Genomic DNA, 21,202 nt, shown 5'->3' on the forward strand with positions numbered 1-21,202 from the left:
CACTTCCCATATCTCATTGGTTAACACCTAGTCAGATGCCGCACCTACATGCAAGGGGAGCTGGGCAATGTAGACTTTATGCCAGGTGACTACATATCCACTAAAAATTGGGTAAGATGATGAGAATGGATATTGAGAACGATCATGTTTTCAAGGTGGGGCCAAAAAAACAGAGTGACTTTCATGATAGAATTCCACAGAAATTTCCCCTCTTATTTTTGGGTCTAGCTGATGGAATACAAATGCTATTTCCAAAGCAGAAAGAATGAAGTTAGAATAGAAAATTCAGATATAGACTGGGATTTGCAGGTTCTAACTCAATGAAGGACAAGTTCAGAGTAATTGAGCTGATAAAAGCTTTCTTATTTGTGCACTTATGACAGAAAATAGAATTTTTTCAAAGGCCCCAGTGAACCACTTGACATTTTTTAAATGTGCCTAAAAGGTACAACTTGCTCAATATTCAAAGTGTTAAAAAGGTCATGTTTCTTGATCTTTCTAAACCAAATCAATTCCGTTCCAAATTCCCATTTTGCCAAGTTTGCAAGAAGTCCAGACCCTTTTTCTTGGCTCACTCTCCATCCCTGGGTTGTACTAGGATTCTAACATCAGTTTTTGAAATCTCAGTTCTAATCCCATTTCCTCTAGGGGGAAATGGCACCCAGAAGAAAAACCATGAAATATCCTGGGACTCAGAGAATGGTTAGAGATCTAGAGTCCTCTCAGAATGGGACTGTCCAGAGTCAGCTAAAAATTTCTGTTGTGAATGAAAGTAGGTAACAAAATAGTCCTACATACCAACACTTACTCACCCATCCACCCATTCATTCACTTCAATGCTGTATATATGAGAGGCAGAGGAGGGTCGTGGCTAAAAGCAAAGGTTCTAGAACCAAACTGCTGGGTTTGAGCCCTGGATGCGCGCCTGACTAACCATGTCACCTTCAGCGAGTTAAGGTGTCATGGTTTCTTCACCTGTAAAATGGAGCTAATAATAATACCTACCTCATCAAGCTGTTACGAGACTAAATGAGTTAATACATGGAAAGCACTTAGCACAGTGCCTGGCACATACTCAATCCTCACTAAATAAAGCACATATTACAACAAGATTATATGATCTCATGACGCATTTCCAGTATGGCAATAAACATACTTCCACATGAACTCGGGTGGCTCAGTGAGATCTTGGTGTAGAAGAAAATGAAAAAGCCCACTATCTGGTACACGTTTTCTGCTGCTTTAAGAAATCAAGTATTCTTCACCAGGCAAGAGGCTTCTGAAAGCTAAGCTGGGGCTTGAATGCTGCCTTCATCTCTAATTTGCAGCATGACTTTAAGAAAGGCATTTAACCTCTCTAAGCCCAGTCTCTGCACCTGGAAAAAAGAGAGATCATAATGGAATTAATGTGAGAGTGCATATACATGTGCTGTGTGTTGTGCAGTGCTTGAACAAAGCGAGCACTCGGTAAATATTGGCAGCTCTCATCATTATCATAATGAGCAAGATAGATGATGAACTCTAAGGCTGTTGGAGAGTAAGAATGCAGGAAACGGGTGCCATTCTGAAGTATGGAAAATCATGTTGGGCCAAAAGGCTCAGCAAGGATCAGCTGTTAATAGGTGAATCCACAGAGCCTCAGAGTGGGATGGCTTCCAGTCTTCACGTGTAGTCAGTTCACGCTTTTGTCAGAAAGAAAACATAGAAGAAAGGGCTAGAAAGGCCCTTACGAGATATGCCAAATACCCAAAGAAACGAACAAACTTCCTACAGTGTCTATTGGGCTTTCTTGCCCAGAGATGTGTTAGGACTTGAGTCTTCTCCCTCAACTTGGCCTCAGTTCTTTAGATCCCTGAGTTAGCGGTTCTTGTACGTGAGCTACCTAAGTCTTACACAAGTATTTTTCTTCAAGGAGAGGTTAAAGAGGGAGGGCCTAGAACCTCACCCGTACTGCGGTTAGACCTATCACCTGTTCCTTGGACATCCACACTGAAGATGAGAAATGAGCATTTATCATCCTGGGCCATCATAGCATCCCCAGATCTCAATTCTTCGCATTTCCCTAATCCTTCTTGTCAGTTTTCCCTGCAGTCTAGAAGACGTCCTTCTGACATCCATCTCATCTCTACCACAAGCCCACTACTCTAGTACTTCCTTGCTTGATGATTCCCTTCGTGGCAATTTTAGGGAGTTTACTGGCCTTTTATTAAGGAAAAAAAATGCCATTAGAAGAAAAAAAAATTTTTTTAAAGATTTTATTTATTTATTTGAGAGAGAGAGAATGAGAGAGAGCACATGAGAGGGGGGAGGGTCAGAGGGAGAAGCAGACCCCCTGCCGAGCAGGGAGCCTGATGCGGGACTCGATCCAGGGACTCCAGGATCATGACCTGAGCCGAAGGCAGTTGCTTAACCAACTGAGCCACCCAGGCGCCCGAAAAAAAATTTTTGATTGGCTTGTGTGTTTTTTTCCTATCATTTAGGATGCCATAAAGCACAACTCATTCCTATGCCCTGAAAAAAAACTTGAACAAGGAAACGTTGAGGAGGCATTTGAAAAAGCTGATCAAATTATTGAAGGTAAGTGATTCAGGATATTTAATAGAATCTTTGCACGATTTCTATTTCAAAGCAGATACTGAGAACATGTGATTTTCTCTCAGAAAGGGTATCCTCTAAAGACTCAGAACTTTGACAAATTTCTCTTATAGCTCTTCCTCTCAGATTATGTGTGTGTGTGTGAGAGAGAGAGAGAGAGAGAGTGTGTGTGTGTGTGTGTGTGTGTGTTGCCTTTAGAGGTGGGGGGTGGGGAGCAACAGAATATATAGAAGAAAAATCCCTAGCACTTTGATTAGTCAAGGACAGAGGAATAGAACCAGACACTTTGAACTTGTTATCCAAAACTGTAGTCTCAGAAACAGATTGCCCTCTGTTGCCACAGGACAAATGCCTGATCCATCAGTTCCTTGGTCTGAACAAATCCAGACTGGTCAGTCCACATCTTACTTGCTTTTGAATTCCTCAACATAGTAGTTTCCAACTAGCACACGCTTTCAAGAATTTCCCTATCTTGCACTTAACAAGAATTTCCCTATCTTGCACTTAACAGGAGAGGTCCATGTTGGAGGACAGGAACATTTTTACATGGAAACACAAAGTGTGCTTGTTATTCCGAAGGCAGAGGACGAAGAACTGGACATTTATGTGTCAACACAGGATCCAGCCCACGTGCAGGTAAGGCCCAGGATCGCCTTTACCTTCCCAAATTCCTAATTCCATCATGGCCTTTGATGCCCACAGCCTCACAGTTGGCAGCCATTTTACCTGTAGAAACTTGATGTCCAGGTACTAGACCCCAGTGGAACAGCTAAGATGCCAGAACACTTTTATTTTGTCTGGTCTTGTCAAGTAAATAAAAGAACAGTCGAGGTGAAGGAGATTAAGGGTACACTTATCATGATGAGCACTGAGTAATGTAGAGAATTGTTGACTCACCATATTGTACACCTGAAACTAATATAATATGTATGCTAACTATACTGGAATTAAAATTAAATAAAATAAATTAAATCAAATTTAAAAAAAAGAACAGCCACAGTCACTTGAGATTTAAAGAGAGCATTCATTTGCAGCATGCTTAAATGGGCTCTATGATTGGATAACAACACTAAATAATATCCCGTACGTGGTTTTTTTCCAAAATAATCATTACAGATAACCTTTGGAGTGAACACATCACTTTGTAGCACATTTTCATTTCCCAGTTGCAAAGTGCCCTAGGGTTTAGCTGCAAACATCTTCTTTAGCAAGTTGTCCTGAGTTTGCTGATTTCACCTTGTTGGGACTTCAGGTCTAGGCATTTGGCTATGATTCCAGCTTCTGACAGGAATCTAGGACTCAGACAGTTTCCCTTCTGGAAAATACCATTTTTCTGCTGGAAAGGCTATTCTGTAAGATTAACGATGTTTATGAACTCAATAGAGCTCTGCAAGACAGATTTAGACTATCTTAGTTTTTTTTGTTGTTGTTTTTCTGATAGTAGATATGGATGAATATTGCTATGATGTTGTTTCAGAAAACAAAAGGCTTCTTTGCCATTTCTTGGAAAACTTTTCCATTATCTAACTTTTACAGAAAACAGTGTCCTTTACTTTAAACATCCCCATCAATAGGATCACCTGTCACGTCAAACGGGTGGGTGGAGGTTTTGGTGGGAAAATAGGAAGACCAGCCGTATTTGGAGCTATTGCAGCTGTGGGCGCTATCAAGTAAGTGCACTAGGGGATATAGGAAGGTATAAAACGTACAGAGCTAAGGGTAAATCAGTGAGTCACTGAGGGTCACTTGGACTGCTGTCACAACCACCTGAGTGTCCTTGGGCAATTCAGGCTCCTGTCTCTTTTTCTTTATAATCATAGATAGAGTACCCACCCTCCTAGAGTTATTTGAAAAGTCGAATGTACACAGGACTTCAAATAGGCTAATTTGCTATAAAAAGGAAAAGTGATATTATTAGTTAAGTAGTTCCAAGGCTGAGGCTGCCCCGTCCTTGAGTTTCAAGGAAGGTGACCCATTTAGGGGTGGGACAAGTATCCTACCCAAGTGGAACACCAAGGGGGTGGGTCCTCCCCCACTTTTCCTTCCTACTCTAGCTGCAGACAGGGTGGAGTGAGGAAAGAAAGGCTCCCACCCTCTGCCTCTCTGCACCTGGGAAGGGCTGGCTATTCAATGTTAGTTTAATGATAGATGACATCCTCAAAGAAAGTTCCCGGGCTAACCTCAACCAGAAAGCTCGCTCTTTTGCTGTTTATGCTATTCCGGTTGCTAGCTTTTCAGATCCTTGTTCATTTTCTACGACTGTTTCTTGGTAGTAACAAAGTACTGTCAGAGCCCCAGTCAGCCCACAAAGTTCAAAGGTCCTGCTTCCTTTGACAAACTCTGTGTAGTTCAGAGCTAGCTCCCAAAGCACTCAGATGTGTGTCTTGTTCTGCAATGAGAGGTGGAAAATCACAAGATCTGAATCCCATCTCTAGTTCTTTCCATAATGAACCTCTCTATTCACACCCACCAAGAACCCAGCAAGGGATAATCAGTTCATCATGCTCCCACTAGGCGTTGTGCCTTTAAGACTATTCAAGCATTACCGCACATTTGAATCATCCAGGGAGCACTTAAATCCCAATGCCTAAGCTGCCCCATAAAGATCCAGGCATCACTATATTTGAAATTACCCCAGTGGTGCCACTGTGCTGCCAAGCGTGGGAACCAGCGCCTTAAGCTACAACCCTGCCTTAGCACACGTCTGCATGCATTTAGTAGTTCCCAGAGGAGGGTTCCCAAGCTGTTGATAATAAGACTCTCCCAGGCTCATAGAAATCCCTGCCTCCCCATCCCAGACCCACCAAATCAGAATCACCAGGGGGTGGACCCAGAAACCTTACATTTAACTGATGCTCCAGGTAGTCTTCACCATTAAAAAAACAAAAACACAAACACAAAAAAGCAAAAAAAAAAAAAAAGGAAACCTCATGCCAGAATTATAGTTTTCAACACGTACCTGAAAATACCTGCATAAGAATCACTGAGAAAGTGATTCTTTCTTTCTAGGGCCCCTCCCCAATGTATTGAATGGGAGTCCTAGTGCTAAGGCTCAGGAATCTGAATTTTCACCAAAATACCAGATGAATCTTTTGCACTCCGAAGAGTCCAGAACCACTGCCCTAGAGATACAGAAAGGCTAACGCTCCGAATACTGAAGGCCCAACTTGGCCAACAGGGTAGCATTCATGGGTAGAAATGAAGATGCTAACCCAGCAGGCTAAGGACAAGTACTTGGCCTTGTTTTTGCAGTTGTGTTGTTAAGTTTGCATTTATCTATTTGCACTCTTTCTCTTTTGTAACTAGTGGTGGGGATATGCAAAATGGCTGGATCTGGGTGAACATCAAATCTGAAGCCATAAGAACGCAAGTTAGGGACACCTGGGTGGCTCAGTCGATTAAGCGTCTGCCTTCAGCTCAGGTCATGATCCCAGGGTCCTGGGATCGAGTCCCACATTGGGGTCCCTGCTCAGCGGAGAGCCTGCTTCTCCCTCTGCCTGCTGCCCCTGCTGCTTGTGCTGTTTCTCTCTCTCTGACAAATAAATAAATAAAATCTTAAAAAAAAAAAAAAAAAGAACACAAGTTAACTGGCATGTGACATTAATCGCTTTAGCTAGATCTCCAACCATTGAGTTATAGGCTACAGCGACAGTAGTAATTTGGTCACATGTTAATTCGGATCAGTGCCCAGCTCATTGTATGTGCTCAGAGAGTATGGTTGCATATCAGTGCCAGCTCATTGTATGCACTCAGGGAATGGATGGTTAAATGAATGGCTGGATAAATGGGTGGGCAAATGGATGTAGGATGGATGGGTAGAAAGGTAGATAGATGGATGGGTGGGTAGATAGTTAAATGAGGGATGAATAAATGGGTGGGCGGATGATAGATGAGTAGATGGATGAATATGGGAATGGATGGATGGGTGGGTGGAAAGAGTGGAGAATCTAAGATTTGTTTTCTTTAGAACTGGTCATCCCATTCGTCTTGTTCTTGATCATGAAGATGATATGCTAATAACAGGGGGAAGGCACCCATTACTTGGAAAATATAAAGTGAGTATTAAAGATGAAATTATTAAAATACCTCATTTTATCTGAGTGGTTTTATAATTTTTTATTATTTTGGTTTTGCTACATTCTAAAAACAATAATCTTACCTAAAATATTAAATGAAAATGCTGTGTACTTGAATACTCATAAATTTTATGAGGAAATTTTAGTAAATCTAGTATAGATTATGAAGAAATTGAATGATAACACAATTTCAAATGATAAAAAATTATTGAAGGAATAAGATTTTCATTGGTGGTTCCTCAAAGACAAAAAATGAAAGAAGCTACAAGAACTTGTTATACCCAAACTTCCTGACTATAAAAATATTTTGTGTAGCGGCACCTACACAAAAGTGTGGCTCAGTCAGTTAAACATCTGCCTTCGGCTCAGGTCATGATCCTGGGCTCCCGGGATCAGCCCCACATTGGGCTCCCTGCTCGGCTGGGAGTCTGCTTCTCCCTCTGCCTGCCCCTCCCTCTAACCGCCCTCCCTGCCCCCCTCACTCATGTTCACGTGTGCACTCTCTCTCTCTCTTTCTCTCTCTCTCTCACTCTCTCAAATAAATAAATAAAATCTTAAAGAAGAAAAAAAAAGAAAAATATTAAAAAGAAAATATTTAAAAAAAAATATTTTGCAGTTGAAATGTTTGGAAACAATTTTACCACTATAACTACAAAATCATTTTTACAAGTATTTCCACTAAGTTGTTATGAAAGTGTCACAACAGTTCTTTGCAAATAGGAAAAGCAGAATCCACTAACTAATGAAATAATTTTATGTTTTTTCAAACCACACTCATTGCATTTTATACAACTATGGCATAAGCACCATTAAAAATACTGTTAACATCTAGGGGCGCCTGGGTGGCTCAGTCAGTTAAGCGGCTGCCTTCAGCTCAGGTCATGATCCCGGGGTCCTGGGATCGAGCCCCGCGACGGGCTCCCTGCTCAGTGGGGAGCCTGCTTCTCCCTCTGCCTGCTTCTCCCTCTGCCTGCCGCTCTGCCTACTTGTGCTCTCCCTCTATCTCTGTCAAATAAATAAATAAAATCTTTAAAAAAAATAAATAAATACTGTTAACATCTAGTTGACAACAACGGTACTTTTCACATTTGTGACTGAGTTTTTAGGATAGTTCTTTTTTTTTTTTTTTTTTTAATTTTATTTATTTATTTGACAGAGAGACCGCGAGAGCAGGAACACAAGCAGGGGGAGTGGGAGAGGGAGAAGCAGGCTTCCCGCCGAGCAGGGAGCCCGATGTGGGGCTCGATCCCAGGACCCTGGGATCATGACCTGAGCCAAAGGCAGACGCTTAACGACTGAGCCACCCAGGCGCCCAGGATAGTTCTAATGTAATGTTTCTATATCAAAGATGTTTTATCTGGGAATTGCTTATAGCATACACACAGCTAGATATTCTACCTGATGTCATTGCCTTAGATTACTAAAGTACTATATTTCCTGGATCACTAAAGCCATACCACGGCACCATTTTATTTCTTCCATTGGCATTAGTAATTTTTATAATTTGGGAGAAAAGGACCACACTTGGCCATTAAATTTTTTATTTGCCTTCAAATGCACAGAGATGAATACAACTACTATTATCTTCCAGCACCAAGAATAATGTAGAGGCACATTCTAGGATTATGGCAGTGTGTTTTGTTATGGTGGTTGTTGAGTTCTTTGGTTTTGGCCTGAGTTATAAGTCAGACTTTATTTATATTGCATTATGAGACTGTTTTAGTACTAGTCTTTATTAAGAAGGTTCTAGACTGTAAATATTTTGGTGATTATAGTAATGTAAAATATAATTAAAATGAGGGAAATAGACTTTAGGAAATCCAAATTTTATTTTATTTTTAAAGAAATATAATTTTACTTCCAATATAGTAAGATGTGGGTGTGAGAGAGATGTGTGTCAGTATGTGTATATATAGAGAGAGAGTGAGATCCTCATTCAAACCTAGCTAACCAAGTTTTGCTGGGTTATTCAGAGCTATTTGGAAATTAGCATAATAGGTGTTTATGTGTAAATAGGTTCTTCTGAAATTCTTGAAAAGTTGATAAACAGTTTAAGAATTCTACTACCTTACTTATTATACTGTTTTGCTTAGCAGTCTTTTCTTCATGAAAAGTCACAGGTAAACTTCAGCCTACCATTTGTCAAAATTACCATAAATTCTGAATTTGTGGATTTTTCTACACTTGCTAAGTGCTCTGCTTTGTTATCCAACATCTCCATAGATGATAATAGCCATACGGTTGTACCTCAAAAAGGCACAGGTACCAGGGCCAATCCTTTTCTGGTGGAACTACACCAGGAAGTGGGAAATTTTCAATCTGGCCTGTGCAGACCAACAGGTCTAGGTGGGTGGGAGGGGAGTGGCAACTTCAGAAAAATGCAAGGTGCTTATTTGAGTCCCAGTAAGAACAGTAGCTCACATTTGTTACATCCTTAATCACAAAGCACTTCATCAGCTCCCTAAAATGAGAGCAGCCGTGCTCATGTCCCTTCCCTAGCTTCAGCTTCCAAGGCTTTCCCGTAATGAGATGCACTCTGGAATTCCAGAGACTTTTCCACAAGGGCGAGAAACTACAGACTAAATTAGAAGGAAAACTAACAAAAAGTGAAGGAGATTTGGGGCACCTGGGTGGCTCAGTTGGTGAAGCATCTGACTTCAGCTCAGGTCATGATCTCAGGGTCCTGGGATCGAGCCCCCGCGATGAGCCCACCGTGGGGCTCCTTGCTCAGCAGAGACTCTGCTTATCCCTCTCCCTCTGCCCCTCCCCCCACTCGTGCTCAAGCTCTCTCTCTCTCTCTCTTTCAAATAAATAAATAAAATCTTAAAAAAAAAAAACAGTGAAGGAGATTCTTCCAAGAATAAAGAAGAAGAGGGTAGCAATTATACACCAGGAGGCAAGCAAGGACTTTGGAATTCCATACTGACTGTGAAGCCAGAAAATGATGCCTCAAAAGGATAGGGCTCAGCAAAATTCAGGTCAGGAGGCCTTTGTAAGCCAAGCAATGAAAAAAAGGGGATGGCCAGGAGTGGTACACCACCAAGCAAATGGGAGCAGAGTCTGCCTTCAGTCGTGCCCAATCCTAGAGCTGGGTTGTGACTTAAACTTGGCTTGTAAATTTTAAACAGATCATAATATGTCCTTCATTTGGTGACAGGTGGGATTCATGAACAACGGGCGAATCAAAGCTCTGGATATTGAGCGCTTCATTAATGGAGGATGAATGCTGGATGACTCTGAGCTGGTATGTGCATCAGAAACCAGCACCATCTTTAATCCTGAATAGAAAGCAGAATTTCTAGATGAGTCTTTACAGAGCATTTTTCTTCAAGTACTTACCCAAGTTCCACAAGCAGTTAGACTCTGAACTTGACTTTTACAGAAAAAAACCCAAAGTATTGTCCAATATATATTAATATCTGCTTTCACTTTAGGTAACAGAATTTCTCATATTAAAGCTGGAAAATACATATAAAATCCGCCACCTCAGGTTCCGGGGCTGTGCATGCATAACAAATCTACCATCTAATACAGCCTTTCGTGGATTTGGCTTCCCACAAGGAACCCTGATAAGAGAATCTTGCATCACAGCTGTGGCAGCCAAATGTGGCCTTCTGTCAGAAAAGGTAAGGTTGTAATCAAGGTCGTAACCAAGGTTGGTGAAGAATCAGATGAGGTAGGAAACTAGCTACCCAAGGAAAGACCCTAGAAGAACCACTCAAATTAGCCCCAGCTCAGAATTTGAGGTAAATTAAGTGCTACCTGAAAGAAATGACTTTCCACTATCTTCCTACATCCTTATGCAAACAACTTTCTGTTTCTTTCTTTCTTTTTTCTAATTTGTACAAAAATAATTGCTCCTTTTAAAATTCTAACCACACTGAGGGAATTAAAATAAAAAGTGAACGTCCCCTTTTTCATCCCATCATCCCTATTGATCAAGGGTAACCATTGTTAAGAATTCTATGTTTATTGTTCCAGGCCTCTAGATTCAAACACACATATGTAAACATTGATGTATTATGTGTGTGTGTGTGTGTGTGTACATAGAGAATTAGTTACCAAAATGGGACCATGATAAGCGTATCATACTTTTTCTGCTTGAGTAGGCCACGGTTATCTTCCTGTGTCAATAGAATGATCCACTTCATTCTTTTTCATAACTGAATAGCATTATGTAATAGGGACTTGCCATAATTTATTTAGCCACTCCACTATGATACACATTTATGTTGTTACCCATTTTGGGCTATTAAAATGATGTTGCAAGAAACATCTTGGTACAGATAGACCAAAATATAGATGTATTTTTGCCCTATTGTATATATCTTAAGGATAAATTTATAGAAGTGGAATTGCCAGTATACTTGGAAATTTTTGAGAGATATACTGCCAAAAGATGCCCTCCAAAAATATTATTTTGTACAGTATCCTGGAAGGTGCACAGTATAGACAGGATGCTAGGCCAGAGAGAGGCAGGCCACTGGCAACTGAGATAATTATTAATAACAGCTTTCTAGCCTTCACACATTTCAATTAGGCCCTAGCCTACTTTTTACACTTCTCTTCCCTGTTTCCCCAGTATAGTCTCTCTGCTCCAGAAGCCACACTTAATATATTGCCCTTTGAACCCCTTGGCCCCCAAGTTCAACAGAGAGGACCAGCAGGTTTGTGATTGTCAGGGTACTTCCTACACACAGGAGAACACCTACATATGGTACCAGGAAGAACATAGTTATCCTAGAGAAGTCACATAAAGTGTTCTATGAGTACAAGGGAGAAAGACATCACTTTGGCTTGCAGGGAGGAGAGTCAGCAAGAACTTTCTGGAGAAGATGACACTTAAGATAGGCCTTGAAGAATAATAGGCACAGATAATAGGAAGGTAATCCAGGCAAATGGAGCGGCTCCAGCAAGGAGAGGCAACCTCTTTGTGGTTCAGTTTCCTTATCTATGAAACAAGGATGATATGACTCACCACACAGGGTTCCTGCAAGAATCAAATGAGCTAGCACTTGTTAAAACATTTGTTTCCATAAACTGGATGGTATTATTCCAATGTTACTGCTGATAATGATAATTATTTAATGTTACTAGAGCGAAATGGGGAGAATGAAGACTTCCTGAGCACATCTCAGTGGGCTCTCCTTCTTTATCAAATCTTGCATGCTTTCAGGACATACAACACCCCATATTCAAATACATTTTTAAAAAGATTTGACCACACATTCCAGAGGCAATCAGAAGGCTTAGAGTAGATCTGCTATTTGTTACTAGCTGCAATGCTATTCCTCTGTATCAGAACAAATCTTCAGTTATGACAATAAACCCTTGCTTTTATATACAATCTACCAGCTCTTCCTCATCCTCTGAACCTTGTGGGAAAGAAGGAGTATCTGCTTCCCTCAGCCTCTCCATCCTGCTGCCCTCCAGGGACCAGTTACTACCGCTACCCTCCACTTGAGGAGGGAGAAACCCTGATTGGTACATTGAAGAAGAGATGAGAAATAACTACCATTATTTTTTTTTTTAAGATTTTATCTATTTATTTGAGAGAGAGAGAGCACAATCGGGGAGGGCAGGGGAGGGACAGAGGCAGAGGGAGAAGCAGGCTCACCGTTGAGCAGGGAGCTGCCATGGGACTCGATCTCAGGACTCTGGGATCATGACCTGAGCTGAAGGCAGATGCTTAACCGACTGGGCCACCCAGGCGCCCCTAACTCCCATTATTTTTACAAAAGCACATGCTGTTCAAAGAAAGAAGCAGCACCCTGTCTTCTCCCCACCCAAGTTTGTGTTTTAATGGGGAAGCTTTTCAAGTCTCTCTTTTGCAGTCAGTTTCTGTCTTACCATAAACTATCAACTCAGCTTCTCACCCATTTCAGATTAGGGAGAAAAACATGTACAAAATAGTTGATAAAACCATCTACAAACAAGCGTTCAGCCCTGAGACCCTGATCAGATGTTGGAATGAGTGTCTGGACAAGTCTTCCTTTCACAACAGGAGAATGCAAGTGGAAGAGTTTAACAAGAAGAATTACTGAAAGAAGAAAGGCATGGCAATCATCCCCATGAAGTTTTCAGTTGGTTTTGCTGCAACAAGCTATCATCAGGTAAGGCTTTTCTACGTGGTGAATAACCCTCACATCAGATGCACTTCTTGCCCTGTCAGCTCACGTTGACTTTGGGAGAGGGTCACATTTCCCAGGCACCAAGCCCCTCCCTCCCCCAGCACCTGGGAGAAATGTAAGAACTCTCCTGAGCAGCATCCCCATCTACAAGCTCGTTCAACACAGTGCAGTAGAAAAAATGTCTCGGTGTCAGAAAATGGCATCAGCAAGCCTGCTACCAGCATGGCTGCCAGGACGCAGCAGTGACCACAACCCCCACCCCACCCCACCCCACCCCAAATCATCCCTGTGCCAAAGGGAATGAGAGCCCACAAGGCCTGGGGTGCTGAGCTCTCTGAGCCCAGGCGTTACGGCTTGGGCAGGGAGTGGGGCCTCTCTTGGTCTGTGCCCCAGACCCCTCAGCTCTCCTCAGTGCCCCAAAGTCTAGGCAGAGAGGTCACTGCATGTTGTCCTGACAAGCTGGCTGTTTCCAGCCACCTCTCCCGGGAATCTGTGTCAATTCTAGTGGGGAAACAGGGGTGCATGGTCCAAAAATCCTTCCAGGTAGATTGCAAAAGGAAGAGGCAAGTCACTCAGAGGCCACATCCAGAAGGGAGGAGGAAAGGTGCAAATAGATGAGTCCATTAAATAACACAGGACTGGTACAGACAAGTGTTCCCAGCAATCCCAATGGGTCCTATATGGGAAAGCTGTTTACAAAACAGGGAAGTGGTATTGCCTCCCCATTATTGTCCACCAGAAGCAGAGACTCCGCAACTGGAAAAATCTTATGTGCATTAGATCTAAATCTAAATCTAAAAATACATTAGATCTCCCTGTGCGTATACCATTGAAAGCATTTTCCCACTTACACCCAACTACCAGCAGCCAATAGACACATGCGCGTGCTCACACCACAGAAGCTGCCCTGTCCAAGGAAATCCTTCTTAGGGAGTAAAGCAGTTGCCCCCAAACCCTAAGCAACTGGAGTCAGGTGGACCTAAGAAATCCTTGGCCCTGCCACTTACTAGCTGTGTAATATTGAGCAAGTTATTTAACCTCTCTGAGTCTCAGCTTCCTCAATTATAAAATGAGAATAATAATCCTTTCTCTTAGGATTGATGAGGACTCAACAAGCTAATAAATGTAAAGCACTTGGCAGGGTTACCGGAGCACTGTGTAGTTATCCAAGGCAGCCCACACCCCTTCCCCAGGAGATCTCAGACACACCTCGCAGGGCTGTGGCTCCTCCAGCAGGTAGGATGAGACTCCCCGGTCTCCTGAGTCACACTCCTGTTCAGGTCCAGCATGCCTGTTCTGCACAGAGGTGCAGGCAGGTTGACCGTTACACCTACGGGCCTGGACTAATTCAACAGCTGGAGCATAAGTTATTCTAGATATCTGCCTGTGTGGGTTTTTTTCTCTGACACCAAATGTTGTGTTTTTTTCTGCACCAATCCTCCAACACCAACTGAGTTGTGCAACAGAGTTCAATTCAATTCTGACGCTAACTACCCAGAGTTAGCACAGACCACACAGATCAAGGGCTAAGTCCCACAAGACTGCCTCCATTTCCGATACCAGCAAAAGTAGGGTGCCCAAGCTATTCACACTTCTGTCCAAGCAACTACAAATTCAGGGGTTTCCACTACCCACCTCACTTAGGTTTGATATTTGCTAGAGCAACTCGCAGAACTCAGGAAAGCACTCTACTTACTATTATGACCAGTTTGTTATAAAGGATACCACCCAAGAATAGCCACATGGTAGACATGCATGGGGCAAGCTCTGTGAGAGGCAAATGGGGCTTTCATGCCCTTCCCCTCCAGCTTGTGGCTGTGGTCACCAACCCAGAAGCTCCCAGAACCCAGTTGTTCGTGGGTTTTATGAAAGTTTCATTACATAGTCACAGTTGATTAAATCATTGGCCATTGGTGACTGAACTCAATCTCTAGTCCCTCTCCCCTCCCTGAAGTTCAGAGGGTGGGGCTGAAAGCTGGAACCCTCTAACCTTGTGTTTGGTTTTTCTGGCAACAATTCCCACCCCCTAGAAGCTGTCTAGGCTTCTCCCAAGAATGATCTGAATAGCAGACAAAAGACGGTAAATTCCCAGGATTTTTGGACCTCTGTGCCAAAAATCAGGGACAAAGAACATATATTTATTTTTTTATTATACAACACTTCCCCTCACCTGGATGGCTGCCCCTCACATAAACCACAGTCTACTCTCTGCCATCATCCATATGAGCCAACTTCCTTACCTCGCCACACACACACACACACACACACACACACACACACACACATCCTTAAATCAAGCAACGACTTTAAAGCTCTATTTGAAAGGCCTCCAGCTTCTTCACAGAGTTCCAAATTGATGCATCCAAGAATCACCAGGCTAAGAGTTGAAATGTGTTATTTCGGGGCAGCTGATGACTCACAAAGCTGGAACACCTACTCTCCAAACTAGGCATGGGGAGCACTGTCAGAGGGAGTCAAAAGGCCCACGATGATAAATACTATTATTAACATCTATAAGCCTGGGTGCCCCAAAGCTCCTCTAAGCCATTCTGAGACAGAATAGACTGAAATCCTAATTCCTCCCCCTTTTTCCCTCCTCCTCCTGAAATGAAAAATAACACATTTCCATTTGTCCAATTCAACATTTATTTAGTGTTTCTGTGATTCAGACTTGCTCTAAGTTCTCTACAGGACACAAAACTGAACGAGACCAAGTGCCCTTCCTCCCTGAGACTCTCACAGAAGAGCTGGTCACTCCCTGTATTCATTTCCTGTGGCTGCCATAAGAAAGTACCACAAACTGGGTGGCTTACAACAAATTTATGCTCTCCCGGTTCTGGAGGCTTGGAGTTCAAAATCAAGGTGTCAGCAGGGTAATGCTCCTCAGAAGCCCCCAGAGGAGAACACTTCCTTGTCTCTTCCAGTTTCTGGTGTCTCCTAGTATTCCTTGGCTTGTGGCCATGTCACTCCAATCTCTGCCTCCATCTTCACGTGGCCTTCTTTGTTGTGTGTCTTCACACAGTCTCATATAAGAACACCAGTCACTGAATTTAGAGCCCACCCTAATCCACTATGACCTCCTCTTAACAATTTTATCTACAAAAACTCTATTTCCAAAGAAGGTTGCATTCTGAGGTTCCAGGTGGACAGGAATTTGCAGGGGACACTAATCAGCCCAGTTCACCCCTGTAAGAGGAAGTGCAGAGAAGCAGGTAACTGACCCTTCCCAGATGGGAATGAGAAGTGTTTGGGAAGCTTTCCCAGAACGGAGATCATAGGTGTGGGTCTGACGGCTGGGGACCAGGCCAGGAAGGGAGAACAGCATAAGCGTGAGCACAGGTCAGGAAGGAGCAGCAGTAAGGCAAAGCAGGAAAAGACAGCGATGGAACTGGAAAAGTACACTAGACCAAATCCTAAAAGACCTCATATTGTAAAAAGGAGCTAGGCTTTCCCATACAGACAATGGGGGATTTGGGCCCACCTTGCCCAGTGGTGAGCCCTTCTTCCCTTTTATGATTCCATTCAGTTGTCTCTTTGGGGAACCCCTCCCCAAGCTTCTCAAAAGCAGTTCGATCTGTCCTCCCAGGTCCCTAGGGCCCCTTATATCATGCCCATTGCCTCACAAATCATTCTGCATTATGACTTGCTCTCTACCCTGTCCCCCCATTACAGTGGGAGCTACTAAATGTTGAGGAAGAACCACATCTTGTTCATCTGTGTATATCCAGAGCTGAGCGCAGATTGGAACATAACATGTGTCAAGTACTTAACAAATGTTTAATTAGTTAGCTGAACAGTCAGCCAGAGACTTTAAGAAGGGGGGTAACTTTCAAATAGTTGGAACCAATACTCATAACTCCTGAGTATCCAAAGGGGCGCCTATTAAAACCAGGTTCCTGGGACACCTAGGTGGCTCAGTCAGTTAAGCATCCAACTCTTGGTTTCAGCTCATGTTCTGATCTCAGGGTCGTGAGATTGAGCCCCATATTGGGAGATCGAACCCCATGTCGGTCTCCGCGCTCAGTGTGGGGTCTGCTTGAGATTCTTTCCCTCTCCCTTCCCTCCCCCACTCACGCTTGCTCATGTATGCGCTCTCTCTCTCTCAAATAAAAAAATAAAATCTTTAAAAATTTTTTAAATAAAAAATATAAATAAATAAATAAAACCAGATTCCTAAAAGGAATGTTCTTTACAGGTGACTTCTGCACAGAACAGAACTAAACGTCAGAATCCCACCAGGAAAGCTTGCTTCTCTGACCCTCTGAAGGGGGTCTCACTACCTCATTTGTTTATATTCAATCTCACTAAACTTGCACTGAGTGGTGCCTTCTGGGTTGTTTTACTAGGCAGCTGCTCTCGTTCATATCTACACAGATGGCTCTGTACTGGTCACACATGGAGGCAACGAACTGGGACAAGGTATTCACACCAAAATGCTGCAGGTAAGCTACATAAAATTAAGTCGTTGATCTCTCTATACATTGTTGACATGCCTGACATTTGGCACTAATTTTAGGGGAGATGATCAAACCCTAAGATCTTGACTATTTGATTGAAAAACTTCTTCCGTATCAAATGGAATGTCTGAGGTAGCAGAAACCCCACGTATGTACAAATAGTCCTAGAGCATGGCCAGGCTTTATGGGTGGAGGTGGTTGTTAGTGAAAACACCACTAATGAGCCCCTGGAGCACTGTGGTAGGTGCCCCACACAGACTTTACCTAGAGTAGGAGTTTCTCAGCTTTTCTATTTTGAGACCAGTATGCATGATTTCTAAAGTTTGGACAACAACATTAGGTTGCTAATATACATTTTGGACAAGTAAGGACAAGTAAGTCATCAACTGTTATTATGCTATAATTTTTAAAGTATATTTTAACACACACACATACATATGCATGAAGTAGGAAGATATCTCAAGAGGAAAAAAAAAGAAGAATCCTTTAAATTGAATAAATTTCACTATGACAAATTTATTAGATTATTATAGTACACATCCACAGCTTTGGACTATCCAGCCCCTTAGCTCCTTTGGAATACACCCCCTACATTCCATAGAGTCCTAAAGGACTCCTCACAATTCTGGTACCTTTTAGCCCCATTTCCCTCCTTTCCCCAACTCCTGCCACAGATAGAGGCACAGGTGTCAGGCCTAGCTGGTCATGGCTCCTGAGCCCACTGGCTGCAGGGATGGGTCCAGGGGGAAGGCACAGGACCAAGATCCTTTCCTGGGACTGATGCGTAGATGCTGACAGAGAAGAACTAGCATGCCCTTGTGGTTGCTGAGCTCCTCTGCTCTAAGTCAGGGGATGTCAGAGGCAATTTTCCTGTGCCATCGAGGAAGCATGCCTGTTCTTGGAAATAACATAGCCATCGTGGGAAGAAAAGCAAACGTGAGAGGCAGCGAGAGGTCGCTGATAATACCAGAAAGACTTAGATGCATATATATGTGACACAGTCTCCACTTGTCCTTCCCATGTAGGGGACCCAATACATTCCCTTTGGCTCTTCATCACCAAGAACCAATAAAATTGTCCTTTTTTTTTTTTTTTTCATTTTGCCTCTTGCTGGGGAAACTTAATCTTACAACAGCATTACTCTCTAGATTAGCACTTGGGAACAAGTCCATAACCGTAGACGTCTGGAGAAAGTGTTCTTGCCAAAACTAAAAGACAAAAGAAACCAAAATAATGCTTTTTCTCTTCCTTCCTTCCTTCCCTCCCTTTCTTTCTCTCTTTTTTATTCTTTGTGATTAAATATCTTTCTTTCCACGTGTCTGCTAGAGAGACTGGAAGAAAAAGAACAGAAAAGAAAACAGTGAACAGCAAATACTAGAGGAGTATAAACAGGAGGGAACAAATAGAAGACAAGGGGGAGAATCGAAAGATAAGGTGGGATGAGGGCAAGAGAGAAGATAGGCCCTCAGGGTCATTTGAAATTCATCGGATGCTCATGCCAACAGATTTAAGACCAACCTTTGAACCAGTCAGTCTGATCTCTCTCTTCCTGCCAATGCCACCAAATAAAACTCAGAAACAAAGGAAATCCTTCACAGCCTAAACACACTAAGTTTGAATGGAAGAACCATTTTGGAATCCTACCAAGAAAACACTTTAAAAATCAGCGTGAGGCTCTACTAAGAAGTGGTTTTCATTTTTTTAAGACACATTATTTTAGGCTTTCAAGGATTTCATGGATGTAATAAAAATGGTAGTGTTTTTTAATTAAAAAAAAAAATGACTCAACTCTTCCTAGAAAACTTTGCCGGACTTGAAAATATTTATTTTTCACATAGGTGGCCAGCCGTGAATTAAAAATACCCATGTCTTCTATGCACATCTGTGAAAAAAGTATGGCCACGGTGCCCAACACCATGGCTACCGCCACTTCCATTGGTTCAGATGTCAATGGCAGAGCCATGCAGGTGCTGTCCCCTGTCTTTCCCTTCCGAACTTTTTCCATATTGCTGGTTTGCTTAGCTGGATACAGACACAGCAGTTGGCTTCAGAGAAGTCATCTGTGGCAGTAAACATAGTCTCGGGATAACCAAAATGTCAGGAGAGTGGACTAGTTTGAGTAGGCTAAACTGAGGTGACACACAGACACATAGTATACAGTGCCTCAAACACGACAAAAGTCCCTTCCTTGCACACGTAACGGTCCAGAGGGAGCTTTCATCATTGGAGTACCCTGAGATTAATGGCAATTCCTCCACCTTTAACATGTGGCTTTCAAGCCTGCCCTGAGCATCATCTTCAGGGAAAAAGCATGGAGGTCAGACCTGGAAGTGATGCAAGTCACTTCCCCTAATCATCCACCAGCAGAACAAGTCTCGGGCCATGTCTAAGTGCAAGGGAGGTTGGGGAAATGTGGAGGAGTACACCATAGGCCCAGCTACTATGGAACAAGGGGAGAATGGAGTTTGGTGAATAAACAGTCTCTGTCGCGGGGAGAAACAAAGAAGAAATCTGGGTACCGAGTAATGCAGGGCTGGGCAAGTCTCTGACACAAACAAGTTCTTGCAGGCAGAACACCAGCTCAGTGGATCTGGTTCAATTAAAGTGTTTCCATCAGTGCAATTCAACCACAGCGCTCATACCTATCCTTTGTATTTATTTTCTGATATTTTTAAAAACTGCTAAATTTTCACTTTTTCAGAATAGACTATGACTCCCATATTCCTTAATTCACAGATCTGATCGCATGTACTTTTTTTTTTTTTTTAAGATTTTATTTATTTCTTTGACAGAGAGAGACAGCCAGAGAGGGAACACAAGCAGGGGGAGTGGGAGAGGGAGAAGCAGGTTTCCTGCTGAGCAGGGAGCCCGATGCGGGGCTCGATCCCAGGACCCTGGGGCCATGACCTGAGCCGAAGGCAGACGCTTAATAACTGAGCCACCAAGGCGCCCCTGATCGCATGTACTTTTGAAGTGATGTCATGTTTCTGTTATAAACTGTCCACCTTTTCCTTTTTTTTTTTTTTAAGATTTTATTTCTTTCTTTGACAGAGAGAGACATAGCGAGAGAGGGAACACAAGCAGGGGGAGTGGGAGAGGGAGAAGCAGGCTTCCCCGCGGTGCAGGGAGCCCGATGTGGGGCTCGATCCCAGGACCCTGGGATCACGACCTGAGCCGAAGGCAGACGCTTAACGACTGAGCCACCCAGGCGCCCCTGTCCACCTTTTCCATTGGGATGTTGTGGAGAGGCATATTCTCAGAACACTGCACTTATGCTACCAAAAGGAACCACTTTCAAATCCATCTGATCTTCACAGAGACACTTGTCAGGGGCTTTTTCACTCAGAACAAATGTGTAGGAAACTTCAAATTCTTGAGACCCAGTTTTGGGCAGGATCAAACATAAGATAGGAATAGCTCAGTGCGTATGGGGGTTGTCAACGCAAACTAAGCATTAACCCATCTTCTAGAGCTTTATGTTTCTGTGTTAAGGATCGGAAACCTTGCGGATCTAGATTATTATAAAGACAAATTTAGTTATCTTCTCACTTCACACCCAAAACCAAGGCCTTCGTTACAGTAGTTTGATGGTGGATGGATAAACAGATGGAAGGATGGACAGAGACTTGAATAATATTTCAGACCTACAGGAATATTGGCATGTTATTGTTGCAGACTGGAAAGCACAAATTAGAATGAAAATAAGATGTTTTGTTCCTTTGATTTTAATGGCTGGAAAATACAAAAGAAGGTGTAAGTTAAAAATGTAGAAAAAGAGAAGGAATTAAGAGCACAAATAGAAAGGAGACCTGAAAGTAGAAATTCAGCTGAGCCCGTCTTTTCATAGGAAATGAACCAGGGAGGTTTAAAAAACAAAAAACAAACAAAACAAAACAAAACAAAAAACCCCTGCAGTAACTGATACTCTCAAGGTCAGGGACTG

At 42.7% G+C, this 21,202-nt stretch overlaps 1 protein-coding gene across 1 annotated transcript in view; it reads left to right on the forward strand.

Moving 5' to 3' along the window:
* The window catches only part of LOC123838968 (aldehyde oxidase 2-like), an 87,091-nt gene that overhangs the window by 37,108 nt on the left and 28,781 nt on the right, over window positions 1-21,202 (forward strand). The window contains 9 exon segments of the mRNA XM_045868274.3: window positions 2,481-2,577; window positions 3,107-3,231; window positions 4,132-4,265; window positions 6,563-6,650; window positions 9,829-9,915; window positions 10,106-10,297; window positions 12,557-12,784; window positions 17,149-17,244; window positions 19,098-19,226. Of these exon segments, the coding sequence (XP_045724230.1) occupies window positions 2,481-2,577; window positions 3,107-3,231; window positions 4,132-4,265; window positions 6,563-6,650; window positions 9,829-9,915; window positions 10,106-10,297; window positions 12,557-12,784; window positions 17,149-17,244; window positions 19,098-19,226 (1,176 nt within the window).

The sequence above is a fragment of the Mirounga angustirostris genome, unplaced genomic scaffold (genome assembly GCF_029215605.1).
Source record: "Mirounga angustirostris isolate CCGP_5_RB_7025 unplaced genomic scaffold, mMirAng1.0.hap1 SCAF_3, whole genome shotgun sequence".
Lineage (NCBI taxonomy): Eukaryota > Metazoa > Chordata > Mammalia > Carnivora > Phocidae > Mirounga > Mirounga angustirostris.